Source organism: Pararge aegeria, chromosome 11 (genome assembly GCF_905163445.1).
Source record: "Pararge aegeria chromosome 11, ilParAegt1.1, whole genome shotgun sequence".
Classification (NCBI taxonomy): Eukaryota; Metazoa; Arthropoda; class Insecta; order Lepidoptera; family Nymphalidae; genus Pararge; species Pararge aegeria.
Genome location: NC_053190.1, coordinates 17695397 through 17719065, shown reverse-complemented (window position 1 = coordinate 17719065; position 23669 = coordinate 17695397). Strand labels below are relative to the sequence as shown.

Genomic DNA, 23669 nt, shown 5'->3' with positions numbered 1-23669 from the left:
TATACACCTAATTCTGAAAGATACCAACAGATCCATGAGATATTTTAACGGAATTAAAAGTAACAGTACATCTCGTATTTCAAAACTCACATTTTGACTGAATTTCTGTGCAATTCAAATCGTAACATAATGTGGAACGTAATTTGAAATATTCTATTTCAGCCCAATATATACTGTCAATACAGTATTTAGGAATGTTGATATAGACGTGTTATAATGCATTTTGCGCATAAATTTTGCGTTCAGTTATCTTCAAGGTCAGAACTAGGCTTTAAATTTTTGATTTTGGTAAATATTGTTTATGGTTCTATAAAAATAAACTTTATTTTTAAAAGGGCCATACTCATAATATTAAAATTATACGCTAGCTAATAAAGAAATCGTTTTTAATCCTCTTTACTCCTCCACCCAAAAAAGGCATGTCATATCCCGTCTACATGGAAATGCCAAGCCTATTTCGGACATAATGCGTGACTGGGCACCATAACAATACAGTTACAGGCACCGTTATACGTTCACTTTGTTTTATATTGGCACAACATTTATTAGCCCTAGCATCTATTAACCCCTGAGTGTATTACGTTAAATAAAAAGAAAGCTTTTCTTTTTTTTGATGAATTTTTTACTCTAGTTATTATTGACGCTTGATTGTATTGTATTAAAATTACATAGGTTATCACTGGCAACATGCACTGTTCGAACATGTCCTGATGACCTATGCTTCTGAAAGATGGTCACGGCGAAGGAGAAAGCTTTGCTCAGAGTATCTCTGCGTGATCAAATCAGAAATGGGGAGATCCGTAGAAGAACCGTTGGGGTGCCAAGGTGCTGGAATGGCGGCCCCGCACTGGTAAGCGCAGCGTTGGTCGACCCCCAACGAGGTGGACAGACGACATCTAGCGCGTAGCGGCGAGCCGCTTGTCACAAGCAGCACAAAACCGTGGAATTTGGAACTCCCTTCAAAAGACCTATGTCCAGCTGTGGACGTCTATCGGTTGATGATGGTTAAAATTGCATTATTTTTATTTTATTTTAAGTGTTAATTGCAATCAATGGTTTGTAATCTTTGCACGCAAGCTAATGGCAATAATCTGTGACTTCATAATTCATATTTTAATGGCATCTATGTAAATGTGTGTCTTATGCAAATAAAGATCTATTTTATGTTGTTCTATTAGAAGATTTTGGCAGATGATTAAGGAGGCTAGTTTTCCGGAAAGCAGGCCCTTTACTACAGTGCTTTTTGGTTGTAAGAGCAGTAGAATAGAAGCGATGGTAAAGCATAAAATTTAACCAACCTGTCTCATATCGCAGAACATTTCCTTAGCGTGCTGAGCTTTGGCTCTGGCCAGCTGCCTGGCTTCTCCCAGGTCTGCCAAGGCCTGGACAGCTCCTGCCACCAGCTGCAACCTCCTGGCTAACGCATCGGCATCAGCTTGTAGGGCTCTGGAGCCAGTTTCCGCTGCAACCCTCGCGGCCAGTGAACGGAGTTCTGCTACACGTGCTTCTTGTTCTAAGCATGCCTGTAAAACAATTTAAACTGTAAATTAGTGATTAGTGATAATGATTAAAGTAAATTCCGCGAAGCCATATACTTCTTATAAATAAGTCACAATTATAAAGCATATTATGCCATCAAAAAATTAAAAACGAAACCGTGGGTAGGGACAAACCGTTTTTTATTAGGCTAGTGTACCTAACATTTACCTAGTACTTACTTTCCTCATAGGAATGAACACATACACACAACCTATTTATTCATTTATGTACCTATAGTTTGTAAACTGAGTAATTTTAACCTAGTTCTTACATGCTTTTCCTGTACCTATCGGGATTTGATAAAACTATAAAGGAAATACTTCATTATATAGTTATTATTAAATTATTAATAATTCCATAACATAGTAAGATTCATTATTTCCTTGCTGGATCGCATGGAAGCTTAGCAGAAGAGTCTGGAAATTCTGGTAACTGGTTGATCTAAGCAATATCAATTTCATAACGAGGAAAAATTGAAACCCAAACAAACAAACAAAGTAAGTTTATATATTAAGCTGAAGAGTTTGTTTGTTTGTATCCTTAAACGCGAGGGTCTCAGGAATTACTAGTACGATTTGAAAAATTATTTCAGTTTTAGATAGCCCGTTTACTTAGGAAAGCTATGGTATGATATAAATCATCATGCTTAAACCAATAGCAGCATTGCACCAATGAAAAAATCTGAGGTTTTTTGTCATTCCGAGAACTTTCGCCGCGTGCGCTGCGAAAAAGCTTAAAGTTTCGATAAAATAATGCGAGACAAAGTTGTTCCCTTTTAAAAGTTCTAAATAAAAGTTCGCCACAGCACATATCTATCTTTTAAGGTTTACTTACACGCAGAAGAAGTCGCGAGGGACCGCTAGTTATGTATACATTAGTATGTAATGGATGAAGTCTAAAACTACTTCCACGATTTTAACGATCTACTTAAAATTTTAGACCTGCTTAAGAAAATAAGTTCGTTTTAATTCAGCTTCAGTGTGTTGAGCCATGAGGCTGGCTACCGAGAAGGTTTTAGTGAGTAGAAATCCTACAAACCAAACCCCCCCCCCCCCCCCAATTATAATATGTTGATGGAATGATTTCAAAATATCACAAACTGTTTCTACGTACTAAGTTCCCACGGGAAGTGTGGCCGGGTAGAAAGATGGGAAAACGAAACCGTTAAAAACACTTTATATAGTCTGCGTTTATCTTCAGGCTTCCGCACACGGTCAATATTATTGATAATATAAATATAGTTTTTTTACCAATACTTCCACTCTATATGTTATTGATAATATCCTGCATGTTGTCAATTACATTGCTTGTGTGCGAGGAGCCTAAAAAATAAAACTAGCTGATCTATTTATCGCCCCCGAAACCCCCTGTATACTAAATTTCATGAAAATCGTTGGAGCCGATTCCGAGATTCCAATTATATAATTATATACAGGAATTGCTCGTTTAAAGATATAACATAGCTTATATTAGTTAATACCTACAGGTAAGAAATCTGCGTGAGCATGCAAGAGGAGTCTGCCGCTCGGTCTAAGTTCACCAGACAGCGTCGCTGGTTCATATCAAAGTCAATACTCGTTAATATTTATTGATTCCATTACATCGGCGCCATACAATATACATTTCATGTGTAGGTATTTATGATAATGTGAACACACTTCAATCGATGCGAGAGTGGTTTAAACATAGCAACCGATATTTCACTATGCTGAAGCAAATGAAATAGCAATGAAATCATATAGTTTATTGACACCGATTATTATTAGGACACTATCATAGTTCGTTAATTTTAGACCCGCGCTCTGTATTGGGTTGATGATATGATATAGTTTGAGTTTGAATTTTGATATTCACAAATTATATAACTTTCGGTTCGTTATGTGTGTGTATGTGTGTGTGTGTGTATGTTTATGTGCGCGTGTGTGTTTGTGTGTGTGTGTGTATGTGTGCTTGTGTGTGTGAGTGTGTGTGTGTGTGTGTGTGTGTGTGTGTGTCAATGTATGTCCAACAAAACTGGGGTACGTCGAGCAACCCTAGCTAAGCTCTCAGTTACTTTACCTTTTACTGGGCTACAAATATTATGTGCGCAGTTTTAATGCGATACAAGAGAACTTTCCACTTTCGCGTGCCCTTGCCAAAATTGTCGTGAAAGTGATTCTTAACAGAGAGGTTTTAATTTTAATCTTATTGTATTCCATTTGAGGGTCTCTCATTGTGATCTTTACATCTACGCTTATATTAAAAACAGGTAAAGTTTGTCAGTTTGTGAAGAAGTAAGGGGTAATCTCTGGATCTACTGAAAGGATTTTAAAAATTAATTCATCAATATAAAGCCACATTATTTGGCTATATATTACCTCTTTATGGTAGTGGGATTTGCAAAGAGTTGTTAGAGAAAAAAGGTCGAACGAAAACTGGAAAAGGTTCCTGTGTTTATATTGTGTTCACGAAATTATTGTTATTTGTCAATTTACATCAAGGTGGTTTATCCAAACATAAGTAACGATCGTACAAAGTTAAAGTAGTAGTAAAATCTTGTTTGTACGCTACAATAGTATCTTCTTTTTGACTAAATAAATTGATGCTAACTAGAAAAAAGAAAACACGGTAGGCATTGGATTAATATTTTTACTCTGAATTTGGACTTTAAAAATAATACTACTAAACAAGAATTATTCTGGGAATTACATCAGAAAAATGAGAAAAACACCAATGCCTTTGGTAATACAACACTTTTGGCCCTATAGGGGCGTTAACGGGTGCTGTGCTTTCTAGTCCAAGGCTGTGGGTTCCATTCCCAATATATGAAAAATATTTGTGTGATGAACATGAATATTTTTCAGTGCCTGGGTGTTCATCTTTATATTATAAGTATTTATGCATCTTTGTACCCATAACACAAGCTATGGTTACGTTGGGGCTAGATAGCGTAGTATATTTATTTATTATTCTTCTGGCTTGAGTAGGGAATCGAACACGGGAAATCCCCTCCAGGCGAAAAGTGTTCGTGGCCTCGTGATTCGAATACGAGCTCACCACTAAACCATCGCGGTAATGAATTTGTCAAGAGATGTAAAAATGTTGGACCATTAATTATTATACTAGATGATGGATTGGGTAAGTAGAACGATGAACTAATTAGAAAGTGCTATTTCAGTCAATCGTTCTTACAGAATACCTGAGCATTTAAAGCGGGTTGCAACGCTGCAAAAGAACCAAATCAAGGTGAAATTTCTAATAGAGTTTGCTAAGCTAGCATTTTTACAATAGTTAAGTATTCATACTATGATACTAATGTTTAGGTAAATCTAGACTGAATATATTTAGAGTAGGAGACTAACTGAGTGATCTATCAACAGATAGCCTAGCCCATATAGTTTTGGAACGTAGGCATCCGTTTAGAAAGGATTTTGGAGAATTCAATCCCTAAATGGGCATATTAGGGGACAAAAATGTATGTGCCCTTCTTATAAGACTGAAATTTTAAACTAATAATAAATCAATATATACTATGGTCCTCATATCAAGGCTCAGACCCACTCAGCGAGCGATGGAAAGAGCTATGTTAGGAGTATCTACATGATCAAATCAGAAATGAGGAGATCCGTAGAACTTAAGTTACCGACATAGCCCAACGAGTCGCGAAGCTGAAGTGGCAATGGGCGGGGCACATAGCTCGGAGAACCGATGGATGTTGGGGTCCCAAGATGCCGGAGTGGCAACCCCGCACCGGTAAACGCAGCGTTGGTCGGCCCCCAACGAGGTGGACAGACGACATCAAACGAGTTGCGGGGAACCGCTGGATACATGCGGCCCAGAATCGTGGAGATTGGAACGCCCCACAACATTCCTATGTCCAGCAGTGGACGTCATCGGATGAAATAAATATACCTCTACACTCACACTGTTACATAATTTAATAACAAACATAAATATATAAATATCACACATTTATTGATATGACATCTTTTAAAGGTTTGTAATATAGCTGACATACTGTGATTCTATTATATATAATTACTTATTTCTTGACATGGATTTGTAATGTTTTTTTTGTTTTCCTCATATTAATATCTCGTAATTAAATTGTTTTTTTTTACATGAAACTGTAATAAATTTTATTCATATTAATTTCATTTAAAAAATGTTTGCATGCTATTCAATAAGTTGAATGTAATGGGAGACAAATAATTGTAAGAGCTAAAAAGACCAGCAAATAAAGATATTCTCATCGCCATCTAGCCCCAAACTCCAAAGTAAGCGTAGATTGTGTTATGAGTATACTAAGATGACTGATGAATATTTTTATGAATAACTAGCTGTCCCGGCGAACTTCGTACCGCGGATCTTTGTTTTTTTGATGCATGTTATATTTTAATACTTATTATCCTATTCCGGACTAAGAGAAATCCAAAAAATCAAATATCATAAAAATTTGTCCAGCCGTTCTTGAGTTATAAATGGTGTAACTAACACAACTTCCTTTTATATATATAAGATGTAGGTACATAAATACTAAAACAGATAAACACCCAGACACTGAAAAACATTAATTTTCATCACGCAAACATTTTTCCAATTGTGGGAATCGAACCCACAGCCTTGGACTCAGAAAGCAGGGTTGCTGCCCACTGCGCCAATCGGCTGTAATAGGGCCAAAAGTGTTGTATTACCAAAGAAGAAGAAGAAGAAGAAGAAGAAAAAGTCTTTCTTGCACATTCAAATATAAAATCAGGTTAACAAAAAAATAAAAACTATACATATGCACAAAGGCGGTCTTATCGCTTGAAGCCAGACAACCTTTGTTTGAAGAAACATATTAGAGAAAACGGGATAGTGCAATAATTAAATTGTGCTAAAAGGTATTGTAATGATGTAAGTAAGCCCTCTAAAGGTTCCCGTAGATAACAAAAACGTTTGTGTTATTTTGGGCGAGGAATTTAACGATTGACGTCTCCTGAAAGATATAAAAATGCTGCTTTATTTTAAAACACGTTTCATCGCAGCTGCTAACAGTTTACACGTAAAATGCGCGTCTAATTATAATTTGCTTTCAATTCATTGATTCGGCTTTGAACAGTTTGAGTTAATACTTAAATAGACTGCGATGAATTTCTCTGAAGATAATTTTTAGGGTTCCGTACCCAAATGGTAAAACGGGAACCTATTACTAAGACTCCGCTGTCCGTCCGCTCGTCTGTCCATCTGTCTGTCTGTCCAACTGTCCGTGATTTATTTTCCGGGTTTTAAAAGTAGTTTATGCTACTCTATGTCCTTTCAACTATGCCAAAAAACTAAACTAGCTGTTTAACTATAACTATGCAAAATAGAGTTTCTCATATTAACTCATTACCAGCCCAATACAAGACACGGGTCTCCTCCCATAATGAGAAGGGGTTAAAGCCGTAGTCCACCACGCTGGCCCAGTGCGGATTGGTGGACTCCAAACACCTTTTACGGCTTTGTGAGGCACTCTCTATTAAACCTATTTCAGACTTACATCCCCTTGACCTTGTCTCTTAAAAGTTACGACGCGCTTATTTTTCCCCCTTTTTTATCCAAGTTAAAATGTCTTAAAAGGAGGCAAAAACCGCCGATTTTGAAATACAATGGTTTTGGTGCCACGCTTTTGTAGCCTTCTTCGATAAATGGGCTATCCAACACTGAAATATTTTAAAAATGGAACTAGTGGTTACTGAGATCATCGCGTTTAAGTAAACCAACAAACAAAATCTTCAGCTTTATTATATATTACTTTATTATTTTATATATTACTTATATACGCATAGGTATTGGTTTATACATTTTTGTACATAAAAACCTTCAGCAGAAGTCCTTACAGTAGGAGTCTTGAGTGAATCACAAGGGGAGTTCGCCACACCTCTGTATCGATCATGGCTCAGAGTTTGAATGTCTACGCGCAAGGGCGCGCCGCAATTAAAACTATTCACCGCTGAATGACTGATGAATGACTTAGACAGGACGGGTATATTTCACTTTTTATAATCAATCGCGTAAGCTGCATAAATATTTTTAATTCGGAGTTCCTGTTTAAAAATGTAGATTTATGCTAACCAAAATATAATCTGATAAAAAATAAAGTACATAATTTATATTTTCCAAATCGTCTAATACCTATCACGATATTACGGTACGATACTACGGTAAAACAATGGGCTTTGTTTTTAACAGTACTATCTGTTGCTTGCAAACAATATTATAAAAGCGAATGTAGCATTGAAAAATATTTTGTATATAATATAAATTAATTATAATAATAATATTGAATTTGAAGAACGTAACTTTTATATAATTTGGAAGGTAAGAACTGGCAAAGTTTAATTTCACTGATATACTTACCTGCTCAATTCTCGATTAGTTTGGTCAATAATTAAGACGAAGGATTTATTTACCACACATCAGAGTCCCATTGAATCAGTGGCAATTTCGCCACACCCGTAGTTTTTATCGATCATGGCCCAGAGTTTGAATTTGTGGCCAAAGCAACGGCGTGCCACAATTAAAACTATTCTATAACCACTAACAAAGAATGGTTAACGTCTTACTAAGACGCCTGCTTCTATCCAACGTGTCTAAGATGGTCTTAGCCACGTTGGATAGAAGCAGGCGTTACTTTGAGTATAGCAAATTAAGCTTAATTTTCATAATGTCTTAGACACGACTGACATTAATTAACTTATTTTATAGTTCTCGTAACAGTAATCGGAGAACTAATTGATAATCATATTTAGATTATGCCGGCAGATCTGAATACAGTTGTCACCGTCCCTCTTGCTCCCGCGGGTGTCGTACGAGGCGACTAAGGTAATATATATTTATTCTAAAGATTGTTGAACTATAAAATGATGTTGGAAATGTGCAATCTGCTGAGTTTCTCGCCGGCTCTTCTCAGTGGAATCTGCCTTCCGAACCGGTGGTTACAAACAGACTCACTTGACGTTTCAAAAGTGCATATAAATTAGGCCCACTTGATATCAATGAATTTTTGAATTTTTCGAATTTTATAACGGAGGACGGGTAGCGTTCAATGTGCTAACTACTATCATCTACTGCGATCTACAAACCGTCTACCATACGAGGTGATTATGGGCAAAACCTCCAACTGCGAGAGGCATTTATTATTTAGCCCAGCAGTGGACTTTTAATGTTATGAGCTATTAATTATTTCGGATATGTGTAATCTACCATTTATGTACATATTTACCAGTAACTTAAATAGTACGTTTCTTATTTCATCGAATAGGGAATAAATAAATAAAAAATGGGTGATAATTAATTCAATTTGTTTAGTACTGACAGTAACGCTAGTTCGGTAACGCGCACCAGTACCCAAAACTCCTACCAAAAATTGCTTAACATGACGAAAGAAGTTTCCACTTCAGTAAATAAATTTATAAAAATTCCAATTTATTTAGTTGCAGTCTATGACAAGCAAATCTTAATTTACTGTACATCACCACTCAATTGCAAATATATTAAAAAGGATTAAAAAAAAATTAATTATAAGAATGTCATATGTACACTATGATAGAATTATAAGGTGTAGTAGCGGTATGTCGTAATTAAAAATAAGAAAAATAAGAAAAATAAAAAAAATAATAAAAAAATAAAAAGTCTGAATTCAATGTTTCGTGGCAAATAATTCTTTTACAGATTAATAACACTTACACAAAATCAGACTTCATTTTGATATTAATAGCAAGTTCATTTAGTTATTAATAGAAAGTCTGTTTTCGTGTTTATTTTTCATTCTATTATTTCATATAATAATACTTTGAAGAAGGTACCTACTGCCTAGGTAATGAATATTAAAAACGATGTGTATAGAAATAAATAGCAATTTGCAAGCGTTACGAGGTTACCAGTCTCATTGAAAGTGCGTCAGATAGCAAAGTTCAATGAATCTTTATCGAACCGGTTCCAGTCTTTAACGAATTTGCACATAATGGTTATTGAATTTCGAAAAATAAAAATCCATAACTCAAATAATCTCTGTACAGGCAGGCTAAGCCTCCCAAATATGCCGAGGATGGCCACCTAGGGAGGTTTTATTAGGTAATATCCAACATAAAACAACCTTACACTGAGGTCGGGTATCTATGAAGAAGATTTCCCCCCCGTAAGCAAAAAAAGCGAAACTAAAAGCGAATCGGTGATAGCGCAGTAGGTAGGAGCTCGACTTCACTTTCCGGGGGCCGACTTCGAAACCCAGCACGCACCTCTAACTTTTCTAAGTTAAACGCACAGTTTTAATGTGTAAAATATCACTCGCTTCGACCTGCATGCTTGAGAGTTCTACATAATGTTCTCAAAGGTATGTGAAGTCCACTAATCCGTATTGGGCCAGCTTGGTGGATTATGGCCTTAACGTTAAATAGTGGGCCGGTAATCAGTGGCGTGCACTTCATACATGCACAAAAGCACTGCATACCCTAAAATTGATGTATGCCTCGTATAGCGGGAGGATTTTTGCCGTTTTATGCAATTTTTCCTACTGTTTGCATACCCTGGTAGGAAACCAAGTGCAAGCTTATGCCGGTAATGGGTCTATATGATGAAGCAAAAACAAAACAGCTCAAAATCAAATAGCAGTTTTTTTTGTAAATAGTGATATTTCGTGTTTCATGGAAACGTTTCTAACGATTCGGATGAAGTAAAAAAAACACCATATATGAATAAACTAACTTTTTCCCATTTTATGATAAACGTTTAAAACATTAGAGGTAAAATAATTATTGTCAACTTCTAAATAATATAAAGTGACTATCCGCCTGGTCTAGAAACACTACATACACAGTAGTAATATTAGTACAAGGATTCTGTATGTTCTTAATTCTTTGGTGTAGATATTAATTTTAACTATACCCGCGACTTCGTCTGCGTTTGATTTTGTTTTCAAAGTATTCAGTATCGCTAACCCTTAAATGAGGGGTTTGCTGCTGTCCGCTTAGGAGTTCTGTCCTCTATCTCTAACCACATTAATCAGATCTACACAAAGTTTGGGCAAAATTTAACGCATATTATAACCTCTATAGTACAAAAATAATTATTTAAATCGGTTATAATTTGTCGGAGTTATGGTGTAAAATCGTCAAACACTTTCATCCCCTCTCCCAAAGGAACCGAGCTTAATGTCGGGATAAAAAGTACCCTATATTACTTTTAACACTTCCAAGAATATGTGTACAAAGTTTCATGAGGATCGGTTAAGTAGTTTTTGCGTGGAAGCGTAACAAACAAACTTTCGTTGGCATTTATAATATTAAGTAGGGAAGTAGGGAAGTAGGGATAGCGATAGGGAAGTAGGTATAGGGATAGCGATGCCCTCTTCACAAAATTATTGTAACAATAGCGAATGCCAGTTCTATGCAGTTGTAAGGTCTGTGAAAGCAGGAAGGCTGCCCTTGGCAAGTTAGCGCGCCGCTAATTATGGGCATTGTTATGGGCCTACGAATTTCAGTTGTTTTCACAATTAACACTGCGCCGACCTCCCACGGAACTGGGTTACAAACAAACACACTATATATATTATGATATGTTTGTCTATACAAACTATTTTTTTTTTTTTTTTTTAATAATGATATATATGTAGGTACACAAAACATGTAATAAATAAAGGTTACTACACATTAATAATAACAAGTTTTTTTGCTAAGCTAAAACCCAAAGTACGTGTACACAACTCGGAATTAAATTAAAGAAAAAGTTAAAATAAAATAAATTTTCAAACGAAAAATAAAAACTTAAATATATATATATATACTAGTTTTTGTTAAGACATGTGGCATTCAATTTAGGTGAAATTCTACTGAAATTTTTAAGTTGTGTATTCTTATATGAAAAAGTAAGTAATTATTTAAATCGCTTATCATTTGACGGCGTTATGGTGTAAATCAAACAGTTTAGTCCCCTCTCCCAAAAGAACTAAGCTTATTTTGGGGATAAAAGCATCCTATATCACTTCTAATACCTTCAGAAATATGTGTACCAAGTTTCATGATGATCTGTTCAGTAGTTTTTGCGTGAAAGCGTAACAAACAAACTTACATTCACATTTATAATATTAGTAGGGATATATATTTATAATCTTTAAGATTACGTGGTCAATAACTAATATTATAAATGCGAAAGTGTGTTTATTTGTTACCTATATCAGGCTCAACTCATGCAATAATCTTAATGAAATTTACCACATAGGTAAATTGATTGCATGCTGGATATGGGTATAGGATACTATTTATCCCGAAAAAACCACCAGTGTCAGATTCCCGGGGGATGTTGTATTGCAGACGTAGGCTAATTTTTATCACGAAAAACGGATTGTTTCGCGCGGGATTGTAAAAATACGGCAAAAACTCGGACGAAGCCGCAGGCTTCAGCTAGTTTTATTCATTTAACTTTTTGTTACATAAATACCTAGGTCTAAGTTTGAAGTTATAACATTATTTACATAGGAAGTTGCCGTAACCATAAATGAGAACTGCGTTCAAATCGTTTTAAAACAACATCTATAGGTAGGTGATGTCATGAGGTATGGTACATTTATATTAATCCATGGTTCACGGAAAACCACGGAAAAACAATAATTATGTTGATATTTAGTATACTAACGGTCAATTGCGACTTCGTCCGCGTATAAGTCAACCTTAAAGATAAACATATGCTGCCGCGGACTTATGATTTTACCGAAACTGTTACCGTTTACGCAGCGCACCTAACGAAAGCTCTCGAAAGGAATAAACTAAGAAGGAAAGGAAGAAATTTTTCATTGATGCTATGAAAGAAAGAAAGAATAATTTATTTTTTACGTTGCGCCACACATTACAATATTCACGACACCACGTATGTTATGTGTGGCACAACCTAGAAAAAGGTGCCAGCTCAGCATTGTGCTGCATGCACCAGTGGGTGCATACAGCGCTGATTTTCAGTTGGCACCGCACCTTGTACCAGGTAACACCACGGAAATACGTAGCCATCCACTGACCACATTTTAATGCTCCTATTGATCTAAGCGTGATGATAATTAGACCAGTAGTTCCTGAGATCATTGCGTTCAAGTAAACAAACAAATCCCGAGAGACCGTTTGTTTTCCGGGGGTAAAAAGTATGTTACTCTCTGTCCTTTCAACAAATTCTATACAAAAAATCAAGTCGATCGGTAGGGCGGGAATGGCGGACAAACAAACTTTCGCATTTAAAATGTTATTAGTAAGGAAGTAAAAATTAATTGAACAAGCTGCTACCCGTGACTTCTTCTTCTAAAAGGTCTAGAAAGTGTTTGAGTATGCTATTTAACTCAAAAACTCGGAAATCGGTCCTGTCTTTTTCTGGTATAAAAAATAACCTAGGTAGGTGCATCGCTTCATAAAAAGTCCTTAACGTGAAAATTTCACTGGACAGATTGGACAGGTTAAGGACAGCAATGAAAATTTCACTGGACAGATTGGACAGGTTAAGGACAGCAATGAAAATTTCACTAATTCTGATTTACCGTTTTTGAAAATTAGCCGGAAAAACAGGCAGAAATTTCTTTAGACGGATATAATAAAGTTGGTTATTTTTTAAACTTGTAATAACGAATAAGACACCGGTAGATCTTAGCATCATTCGAGTCCATAGAGAACTGAAGTGTATCGAAAATGCCGTAGACCCGTATATATAACAAATGTCATGAACATTGACTATGAATCAAATATATTTTTAATTATTTCTTAGAAAATATTTATCAATTTAATAAGAATTATCAGCGTATGTGTAAAAATCCTAATCAATTTAATAAAATATCTGGCAAATAAGAATTTATAGTCCTCAAAAGTTTAATATTTAAATACAACTTTAACATTTGTTTTATAAATGTAACCTAAAATAAACTATGTATAACTAAATAAAATCTATAACGTCTTCGGAACCACCGCAGCGAGGCATAGTTCCTAAGATGCTGGCGGCATTGTTTAATTGTTTACCCACTTTATAAAATTATTGTAACACTTGGTAATCCTTTATAGTACATCCGTGGACGTCCATGGGTACAACTAGAAACTAAAACGATGATGATGGTGATAAACACTTCCATTTCATTTATTTGTATTGTGTATAGATAGTAGATAACAATTACAAATGACCTTGCCGAGGTAATGACAAACTGTTGGCGATTAAGTTAACTTTGTATGGTAATTAATCTTTTGGATTCAAGGTAGGTATTTAGTGAAAATAACAAGACTGTATAAACCTGAGACGTGGCCGAAAGTAACAATATTATAATTGATTTCAATATTCATTATTAGGTAGGTACATTTTTTTTTATTCTACTACAACTTAGCCCTTGACTGGATTCTCACCTGGTGATAACTGGTCTTAGATGGTAGCGGGCTAACCTGTTAGGGGTTATGGTAGTCATACCCCTAATCGGTTTATAAACGACATCGCAACGGAACACTAACTCGCTTAGCGGCACGTGTTTGTCGGTAGGGTGGTAACTAGCCACGGCCAAAGCGTCCCACCAGACCAGACCACATTTATTTAACTAAATACTTTATGTGGATTGCAGGTACTCATAATATAATAATTATGATGACCCGCGAATCTCAACTAGTAGTAAATGCAAATAGTTGGTAAAGAAGAGAGAGAGAAACTTAATACATCAGCCCGTAAATCGATTAGCACATCGTCCTTAATACCAGAACACAACAATTCTGCTTGGCGGCAGAACTAAGCATGGCAGTAGTTCTTACCTAGACGAGCTCTGTTTCAAAAAGCTCTACTGCTACTAGGTACGTACTATTTATAATGTTAAAAAAATATACTATGACAATACACACATCGCCACCTAGCCCCAAAGTAAGCGTAGCTTGTGTTATGGGTACTAAGATGACTGATGAATTTTATGAAAAACTAGCGTACCCAGCCCGCTTCGCCGGGCTAGATTTTGCTTTATTTTATTTAAACAATAAACTTACATCATTAAATTTTTAATTTAAGTCTCATAATGTATTAAGTCATTTATTTCTCTCGGTATTCATTCTCTTCTATTCTCTTATCGAGCGGGTGAAGATCATTATCTACACCCATGTACACCCAACAATAGAATATCATCATAGTAAATAAAAGCTGAATTTTACAGTTTGACAGTTTAAAAATAGGAGTGCTCCAATCGTCCCCAAACTTTACAGGATTACTCCCTGAAAGTTTCATTGAAATCGGTCCAGCCGTTTCGGATCCTATACGGAACATACCCACACACTTTCTCTTTTATATATATAGATAGATATACATAATTACTAACAATATACAGATAAACACCCAGCCACTAAAAAACATTCATGTTTCATCCCACAAACATTTTGCAGGTGTAGGAATGGAACCCACGGCTTTGGACTCAGAAAGCAGGGTCGCTCCCACTGCGCCAATCGGCCGCCAAATGGATGGTATAGCAAGAAACTCGTGCAAAACTTACGCGATTGTAATCGCCTGATTGCATGCGATCTCTGAAATCGGTATACGGACACACACATGGACCCTTTTATAATATAGCTAAATATAATACTTTATTTCATATCTGTCATATCTTTTCATATCTTCACTAGATACTAGTAGATAATAATACAAATTCATTGTCAAAAATAGTAAAACATATACCTTTATGACAGATAAGATACCCTACATTTTAAATCTTGTATCTCTCAGTTACGTATTTTCCATACGAATAAATTATATAGAAGGTCTGTATTTTATTTCTAAGCTGTTCTGGAGCTCGAATAACTTATTATTCCAATAGTTGGCAACCCGTTATGCCCATACAAAATATGCAATGAGTTGACAACCGTTGCTATCAAATTAAAGCATTCTGTATGAAGACTACGAGTTGGCAACTGGGTAGAAAGTTAGTAAATCGGGCAACTGATATTATCACTAACTTTAAAACCTATAGTAGTAGATACTTAGATCTATAATTAATCAACTTAATTTTGACAAAATGTTAGGTACAATAAACTACTAGTGGAATCTGAAAATTTCAAATGACTCTATGATTACGTTATTGATTCTATCAATCAACGTTGGACAAAAAATTATTCATCTTCAATGACGAAATTAAAGGAAAGAGTTTTTCTGTATTGTTGTTTTTTTGAAGCCTCTAATCACAGGAACTAACAGTCTTAATTCCTCATGCGTTAGATAGTTTATTCAAAGAGTATGGTCATAGCAATGTTAACGGCTGAATTTAATTTTAAATCGAATACTTATGTGATAAGCCGAGAACCTCGTTATAAATATATATTTTGTGTGATATATAAACGACCCAACAGATATGACCTTAGAGAAGTTATCACTCACCTCTTGAAGTGACATGTTGTAAATTAATTACAACACGTCTGCCACATATTACTTGTCTGATAGCATTTAGGTAAATCACAAAAAAATGATGTTTCACTCTGGCACTATATTGACACTGCACTTGATTATTTTTCAGAACTACATTTCGCTACTTAGACGAATTACCCGCAAAAAATAAATAGAATAATTCTAATTAGAATAATTCACCGTAATTTTATTTGACTTTCCCAATATTAGAACGACTAACTCTGATAAATTAAATATAAAAATAATATAAAAACACGGCAATTTTTTTTAAATCTCAATTTAATATCCATCACGATGAAATAGAAAGTTTTTTTTTATATTTGCGACTTGGCTGTATCGTTACCTATCTTTGCTCATCAAAAAAACGACAAATTAAAAAAAGCACCTTCTAAACATAAAACTAAAAACTAGGCCGCGAAAAGTTGGTATCAAGATGCTCATCTACAAAGCCATTAGTAAAGTCTTTGGCTAAACAAAAAGAAATGCGTGTGTACTGCGGACGCGTTTTAACCGTATCCAATTTCCGGCTTTTACATATATCTGTTTTCTAGTTAATTAGTTTACGAATTTAATATTTTTTTCATTACAGCCGATTACAGAAAGCTAAAACTGTTCTTTTATTATGTAACTGTTCTTTTATATAAAATAAAATCATTCGCTCACATAATCTGTGCGTGTATATAATAATGGAAGGTAAACATTTTTATCAAATTCTTTACAAATTCCACAGTGAAAAACAGCACAATAGCGTAATCTTTCAGGAAGTAAAAGCAGCTAAATAAATACACGCATTTGACTCATGAGGGTACGAAGTTTAACAAACAATCGGCCTAACTGTAAATTAAATTGATAGGAAATCGATTTTATGGATATAAAACAGAGGACTTGCGGTAAATATTACGTTAGAATCAATTTATGTCACTCCCTTCCGGGCTACTGAAAGAAGATCAATAAGATCTAAGATGATGAAAATATATAATATTCAACAGCGAAAATTAACCCAGTACCTAATTTCATATTTACTTTTTATTTTGAAGACTAATCTACATGGAAAAAATTCTAGACTATTCCAGAATAGTACAAGATAGTCACTGGAATCAACTGAATGCGCATTTTCACACGGCAACAAATAAATAAATAATCAAACGGAACTATGCATGGGACAAACTTGGCTGCATTCAGGTACACTGATGTCACTTTAAAGACCTTGAATTTTCGCGCGTTTTTTTATCTGTTCAAAGTTGGAAATCCGACTTATAGTTTACCAATATGGCGGATTTTAGTTTTTATTTTTAATTTCGTTTTTGTCGAAGGTTTTCGTTTAAAAGTCGTAATTTTTGTAGAGTTTTTTTTTTTTTCGATTAAATAATTTCACTCGCTTATCGACGTCCACCCGGTTGGACGCCGGCAGAGCTACTGGCTTGTCGTTGGTTTATACGCCTTATCATAATGGCCGTTATCACTAATTAAGTAAACGCAATTTCGTTGGAGCTAATTATGAGTTTTCGCTTCATTCAGGTGATAAGTTTCGGATACGGCTTAGCTTCATGAGGCACGAATTTTATATTACAAGGTATAACATCCTATTTTATTTTCCGTTTCTTGGTAGCATATGTCTACCTACCTGACTGAAAAAGTTAGGTTAAACTAAAACATTAAACATATCAGGACACATCGCCATCTAGCCCAAAAGTAAGCGTAGCTTGTGTTATGGGCATTAAGATAGCTTATGAATATTTTTTTGAATGTATACTTATAATATACAGATAAAATCGGTAGGTGCAGTCCTTCCCATAGCGCGAACTCTCTAGGTTAGGTTCTTCTTTCTGACAAATCAAATATTACTTATGAACAAACCGACAAACATCTATATAGAAAATAATTTAAAAACAAGTATTTACAATATACTTCTAGCATATTACTTATACTTTTATAATATTAAGTACCTACTTATCTTAAAATAATTATTGACATGTGACTTTTATATTTTTAATTAGCTTAATGGGAGGAACCTAGGTGTTTAGAAATGCCTAAAACACTTTATATTATGTATATACTAGCTGTTGCCCGCGACTTCGTCTGCGTTTGATTTTGTTTTTTGATGTGGCAAAACTTAGTTGTAGATCTAAAAAAAATTAAAGTATTCAGTATCGCTAAGCCTTAAATGAGGGGTTTGCTGCTGTCCGCTGAGGAGTTCTGTTCTCTATCTCCAACCACAGTTTGGGCAAAATTAAACACATATCTCTGTGATAATTATTTTTGTACTCTTTAGTACAAAAATAATTATTTAAATCGGTTATTATTTGTCGGAGTTATGGTGTAAAATCGTCAAATACTCATCCCCTCTCCCAAAGGAACCGAGCTTAATGTCGGGATAAAAAGTATCCTATATTACTTCTAACACTTCCAAATATACAATGTACAAGGTTTCATTAGGATCGGTTAAGTAGTTTTTGCGTGAAAGCGTAACAAACAAACTTACTTTCACATTTATAATATTAGTAGGGATAGGGATAGGGACATTTACCGGCCCAGTAGGGTCTCCTACCGCAATGAGAAGGGCATAGGCTGTATACCACCAAAATGGCCAAGTTCGTCTTGGTGGACTTAACACGCCTTTGAGATTAAATAGTATTAAGTAAAAGTATCAAGTAAGCGGTGATAGGAGCAGTGGGTAGCAGCTCGACTTGGCTTCGGGGGCCGACTTCGAATCCCAGCACGCACCTCTAACTTTTTTTCTGTTATGTGCGTTTTAAGTAATTAAATGTCGCCTAGTTCAACGTTGAAGGAAACCTGCATACCTGAGAGTCCTACATAATGTTCTCAAAGGTATGTGGAGTCCACCAATCCGCACTGGGCCAGCGTGGTGGACTGCGGCCTTAACCCCTTCTCCCTTGTGGGGGGACCGGTAATATGATGATGATGAAAAGTATCAAAAAGCAATAATAATTAACAAAACAGCAAAGTTTTGAGAGCGCAAAATATTAATTTACCACGATATCTTGGATATAATTGATACTCTCTAATTTAAAATTATTCCATGCTGCTATTTGATTTAGAAACAAATTGGTTAAGAGCGTAAAATGCTTTTCACTGAATTCCGATAACGACTAAACCAGAAATTGTATGAATGAATGAATGAATGAATACACTTTTATTGTACAGAGATATAAATACGAGTACAAAGCAAGAGAGTACACTTTTGTGGAATTATCGCTACATAGCGATTTCTTCCAGGCAACCAAAGGTGTGAAAGGAAAAAACATAGAAAAGAGGTAGGTGGTGCAATCAATAGGATCAGAAATTCTATTAAGAACAGAGTATGTATTATTGGACATTAAAGCGGTGATAGCCCAGTGGGTAATTAATTAGAACTTTTTTTTCTTTTTAATAAATAATTTATATACTACGACAACGCACACATCGCTATCTAGCCCCAAAGTAAGCGTAACTTGTGTTATGGATACTGAAATGACTGATGAATATTTTTATGAACAATATACATAAATGCTTATAATATACATATAAACACCCAGACACTGAAAAACATTCATGCTCATCACACAAACATTTTCCAGCTGTGGGGATCGAACCCACGGCCTTGGACTCAGAAAGCAGGGTCGCTGCACACTGCGCCAATCGGCCGTCAAACGTGGGTAGGACTTAGACTAATTTCGAGGGGCGAGTTCGAATCCCGGCACGCAACTCTAATTTTTCTAAGTAATGTGCGTTTTAGGCAATTTAAATATATCACTTGCTTCAACTGTGAAGGAAAACATCGTGAGGAAATCTACATTCCTGAATGGTGTGTGAAGTGCACCAATCCGCACTGGGCCAGCGTGGTGGATTTAACTCCTTCTCATTGTGGGAAGTGACCCGTGCATTGTTGTGTGCCGGTATATGACGTTAATGATAATATTTTAGTGACGACCTTCCTGGCACAGTGCTGAGCAGTCTGGCTTTATTAGAGGGAAGTGCCGCGTTCGATTTATCATCAGCAACATGCAGGGCGCGAGCCATGACTCTAGCGCAGTCACTGACCCGACTACGCGACGTTTCTGAATCACATGTATTTGGTAACAAGAAGAACTTTTTAAGAGACATCTTCAAGATGTGAATTGGTAGTTTATTGTAAAATTGTATGCAATTTCCTTTAAACGAATTATGATTCATTCATTCATTTAATATTTTATAACGGACCTGTGCAATGTAGTGGGCCGGTGATGGTTTGATAATTATGAAACAAAATCCCCTGCGGACTAGTGAGACCTAGTGAGATTAGAATGCCTGTCGGCAGTATTTGTGCTTTGATGTCCTAAGTAAACTGTATAACCTGAGTTTGCCAATATAATAACAGGTTTACGGTTAGTACAACACAAATCGGTGGCATTTACATTACAAGGTGTATCCGTTGTGTAAACAGAGAGAGGCGTGTGAACCCGAGCTAAATAACTTTACTAGCTTTGACCCGCGGCTGCGCTCACGTGGTGATTTGAAAACTTTACCAGCACGGCTAGCATGGGCGGGAGACAATCATCTCCCCGGGAAAAGGATAAAAATGTATCTACTTTGACAGCTTTATCAAATCTCAGAGCATTGGCCCACAAGTGGAAATCCCAATAATATATGTGTAATAGTAAACGGGTGTAAACTTCTCCTATTCCATGTTCCCGTGCTTTAGCATGTGGACACGTTAATTATATCCCTTGGCAGAGGATGTAATCGGGGGATATAATTTTTGTCTTCTGGTCGAACCCACCAGCAAGACCGGAGTACCTAAATTCAGGAATAAGGCACCTGCCGGGGATCGCAACCCAGGACTTCCCGCTTATAAGACAGCGCTCCTCACTACTCAACGAAGATGTTCAAACATTTTATTCTACGACCTACCGCGTCAGGTCGCCCGCCCGCTGCTCAAAATCTTAGGTATGGTAACGCGATGTTGATTAGCTTTGTTATTGGTATAGATGTGAAAACAGGCCTGTGTCCCAGCAGTAGGATATCATAGTACATTATGAATCTAGTTTGGTAACATTGCATTTAAGAGTCGAGGCGGTATTAGGCGCTTGAGTTAAAAGATAATAATGAGGCTAAGAAAGCCGAGAGTTAAACAAACGATGTACCATACGCGTTCCATACGACGATTTTAGTCATTCTTGTCTCGCAGTATCGCAATATTGGTTAATGTAAGTAAATGCCTACCATTTTTAGCCGCATAAAACCTGTTTGTTGGTTAAAAAAATAGTCTGTAGTACCCGGCATCTTCATACATAATACTCGCAGTAATGTACAAATTAATCTCAATCGGGTTACGAGCCTTACATCGATGTAATAAGGTTCTCGTTACGAGCAAGTGTGATGAAAAAATGCTTAGAATAAATGTTATTAAAGGCACATATAGTAGCAGTTGGTATGACATCAGTTGCAATAATAGAAACCTCAGTAGACGTATTTGGTAGTCCCAGTTGAGCGACACAAAGCCTTGACACTAAGATGTTTTATTTTTATTTCAGTAGGTACCTAAATTCTTACTTATCAAATCTATTGTTTCTTTTTACATAGTCATAATGCCTGGCTACTTTGTCATTATCTATTTATTAATGATGATTTCTTGAGGCTGACATGCAACTTACAAGAAACATATGTTTAATAAATAAATAACACAGCACTTGTGAACTAAGAATTCACCATAATCACTCGGTTGTGAATCTTTGTTATCAACCAAGCTTCACAACCGGGTGACCGGCCAAGCCCGAAGCGTCCCGGGCTCCTCAGTTTTTGGGCAATGGGAGAAAATATTTGACGACCGACTGGCCCAGTGGGCAGCGACCCTTCTTTCTGAGTCCAAGGCCGTGAGTTCGATTCCCACAACTGGAAAGTGTTTGTGTGATGAACATGGATGTTTTTAGTGTCTGGGTGTTTATCTGTATATTATAAGTATTTATGTGTAGTATATTCATTGAAATATTCATCTGCTATCTTAGTACCCATAACACAGCTTCGCTTACTTTGGGACTAGATGGCGATGTGTGTACTGTCGTAGTATATTTATTTATTTATATTTATTTTTTAATTAAAAAGCTTTGTATCTTTGAAATGATGTCATAGGTATGATGATGGCTATGATATTTTTAAGACATCAGATTAGTTCATTTCGCGGTTCAAAACACGATTTAAGTACTTTTGTAGCATAAAAAAAATCCAAAACAGTGTATCTTCTTAAAGGAAAGTATGACTCCAAAAAAATATACTATAAAATTTAAAATAGTGCAACGCAATTCTTCTCGCGCTTACTTTTTCAATAAGTATCAACCAAGCAATATTAGCTTAGTTGCGATTACGATTTTTTTTCGTACTTATGGCACTCTTTTCATTAATTTCGTTCTGGTACGATGTCGCAATGACTAATTGTGGGTATGGATATCGTATGATTGAATATTACTGCCCTACAAGGTTAGCCCGCTACCATCTTAGACTGCATCACAACTTACCACCAGGCGAGGTTACTGTCAAAAGTTTAACTGGTTAATATAAATTGTAGACGATTAACAAAAAGAAGTCAGTTAAAAATTTTCGGTTTACTGAGTAGGTACGAAAAGTGTGGTCACAATACCTACTCGCTGGTCAAGTGATTCACTGTCTGTATTTTTTGCCGAAAACCGTATTGCGCTGGATTTGCATGCGCACGCCATTTTGATTACACTCCTACGTCCGCTGGAATGTCAATGACTTTATGGCGATGAGTACACAAACATAGTCGTTCTGTCAACCAGTTGACGCTTTTGTTTATTCTATATGTTAACACCTTCTACCATCAAACTGAGGCGTAGATTTTAAGCCTAATTAAGGAACTTCCGGACAACTATAATAAATATAATAGGATAAATGAGACGCTATTGCTATCTCTTAAAAATAGGTACATACGTAAAATCAGAGATGTGGCAAAGGTTTGTTTCTCTTCTTTGAACCTATATATAAGTGACTTTCATATAAAAGTGTTACATTAAAATGAATAAGGAAAGACCTACGTCGACGGTGGAGTTACCAATATTGAAGTTCTTTGTCCGCATCTCAAGGAATCAGGGGTCAATTGAACGATTGGTGGTGGAAGGACAGGTTGAAGAAAAAAGGTACAGAATTACGAACATTTAGAAACCGTGTACACGACTAATATTGAAGCATCAAAAAACACTCCCTTTATTCATTTAGTCATTATTTTAGGTCTTATTTTTTTTTAACGTTTACCATAAAGGGAAAATTTTTGTGAGCTAGCAACATTCCGCGCTAGTGATGTGAGACGTTCGCGGAGCATTTTCTCTGTTTTAGGACATAATAATGGTTGAATGAGGATCCTGTATGTTCCTAATTCTGTGGAAAAAGGGCGATCCCCTACTCGATTGTCAGATACAGTGAAATCGTTCAACCAGACAACTGCGGTGGAATGCTTCCGAAACGCTACCAACCGCCAAAAGTGGAGAAGACTCGCGCCGGAAGCCATGCGATCCATTAAAGCCTAACGTCATGCAATTCTTCACAGTAGCCACGACGACTCTGTCAAGAGTGCACGAATCAGAAGAAGAAGATAAAAGAAGACTTACCTGGGCAGCTTCAGGAGCGTCGTTGGGTCTGAGAGCGTGAAGGAAGGTTTCGTGGTGATCGGCGAAAGCACGTACCGCCGCAGCCGCTTCCCGATATCTTCTCCAGAGATCCACTGCTTTGTGGTACCTTTAAAAAAGGATAGAAATAAA

General features: G+C 36.1%; 1 protein-coding gene across 7 annotated transcripts in view; it reads right to left on the bottom strand.

The window, feature by feature from the left end:
* LOC120627573 (nesprin-1) overlaps positions 1 to 23669 on the bottom strand; it is a 233921-nt gene that overhangs the window by 15425 nt on the left and 194827 nt on the right. For all 7 annotated transcript variants that reach the window (XM_039895576.1, XM_039895578.1, XM_039895577.1 and 4 more), the window contains 2 exons: positions 23520 to 23646; positions 1299 to 1523 (listed from right to left, as the gene is read on the bottom strand). In XM_039895576.1, the coding sequence (XP_039751510.1) occupies positions 1299 to 1523; positions 23520 to 23646 (352 nt within the window). The remainder of the gene's footprint in view (positions 1 to 1298; positions 1524 to 23519; positions 23647 to 23669) is intronic.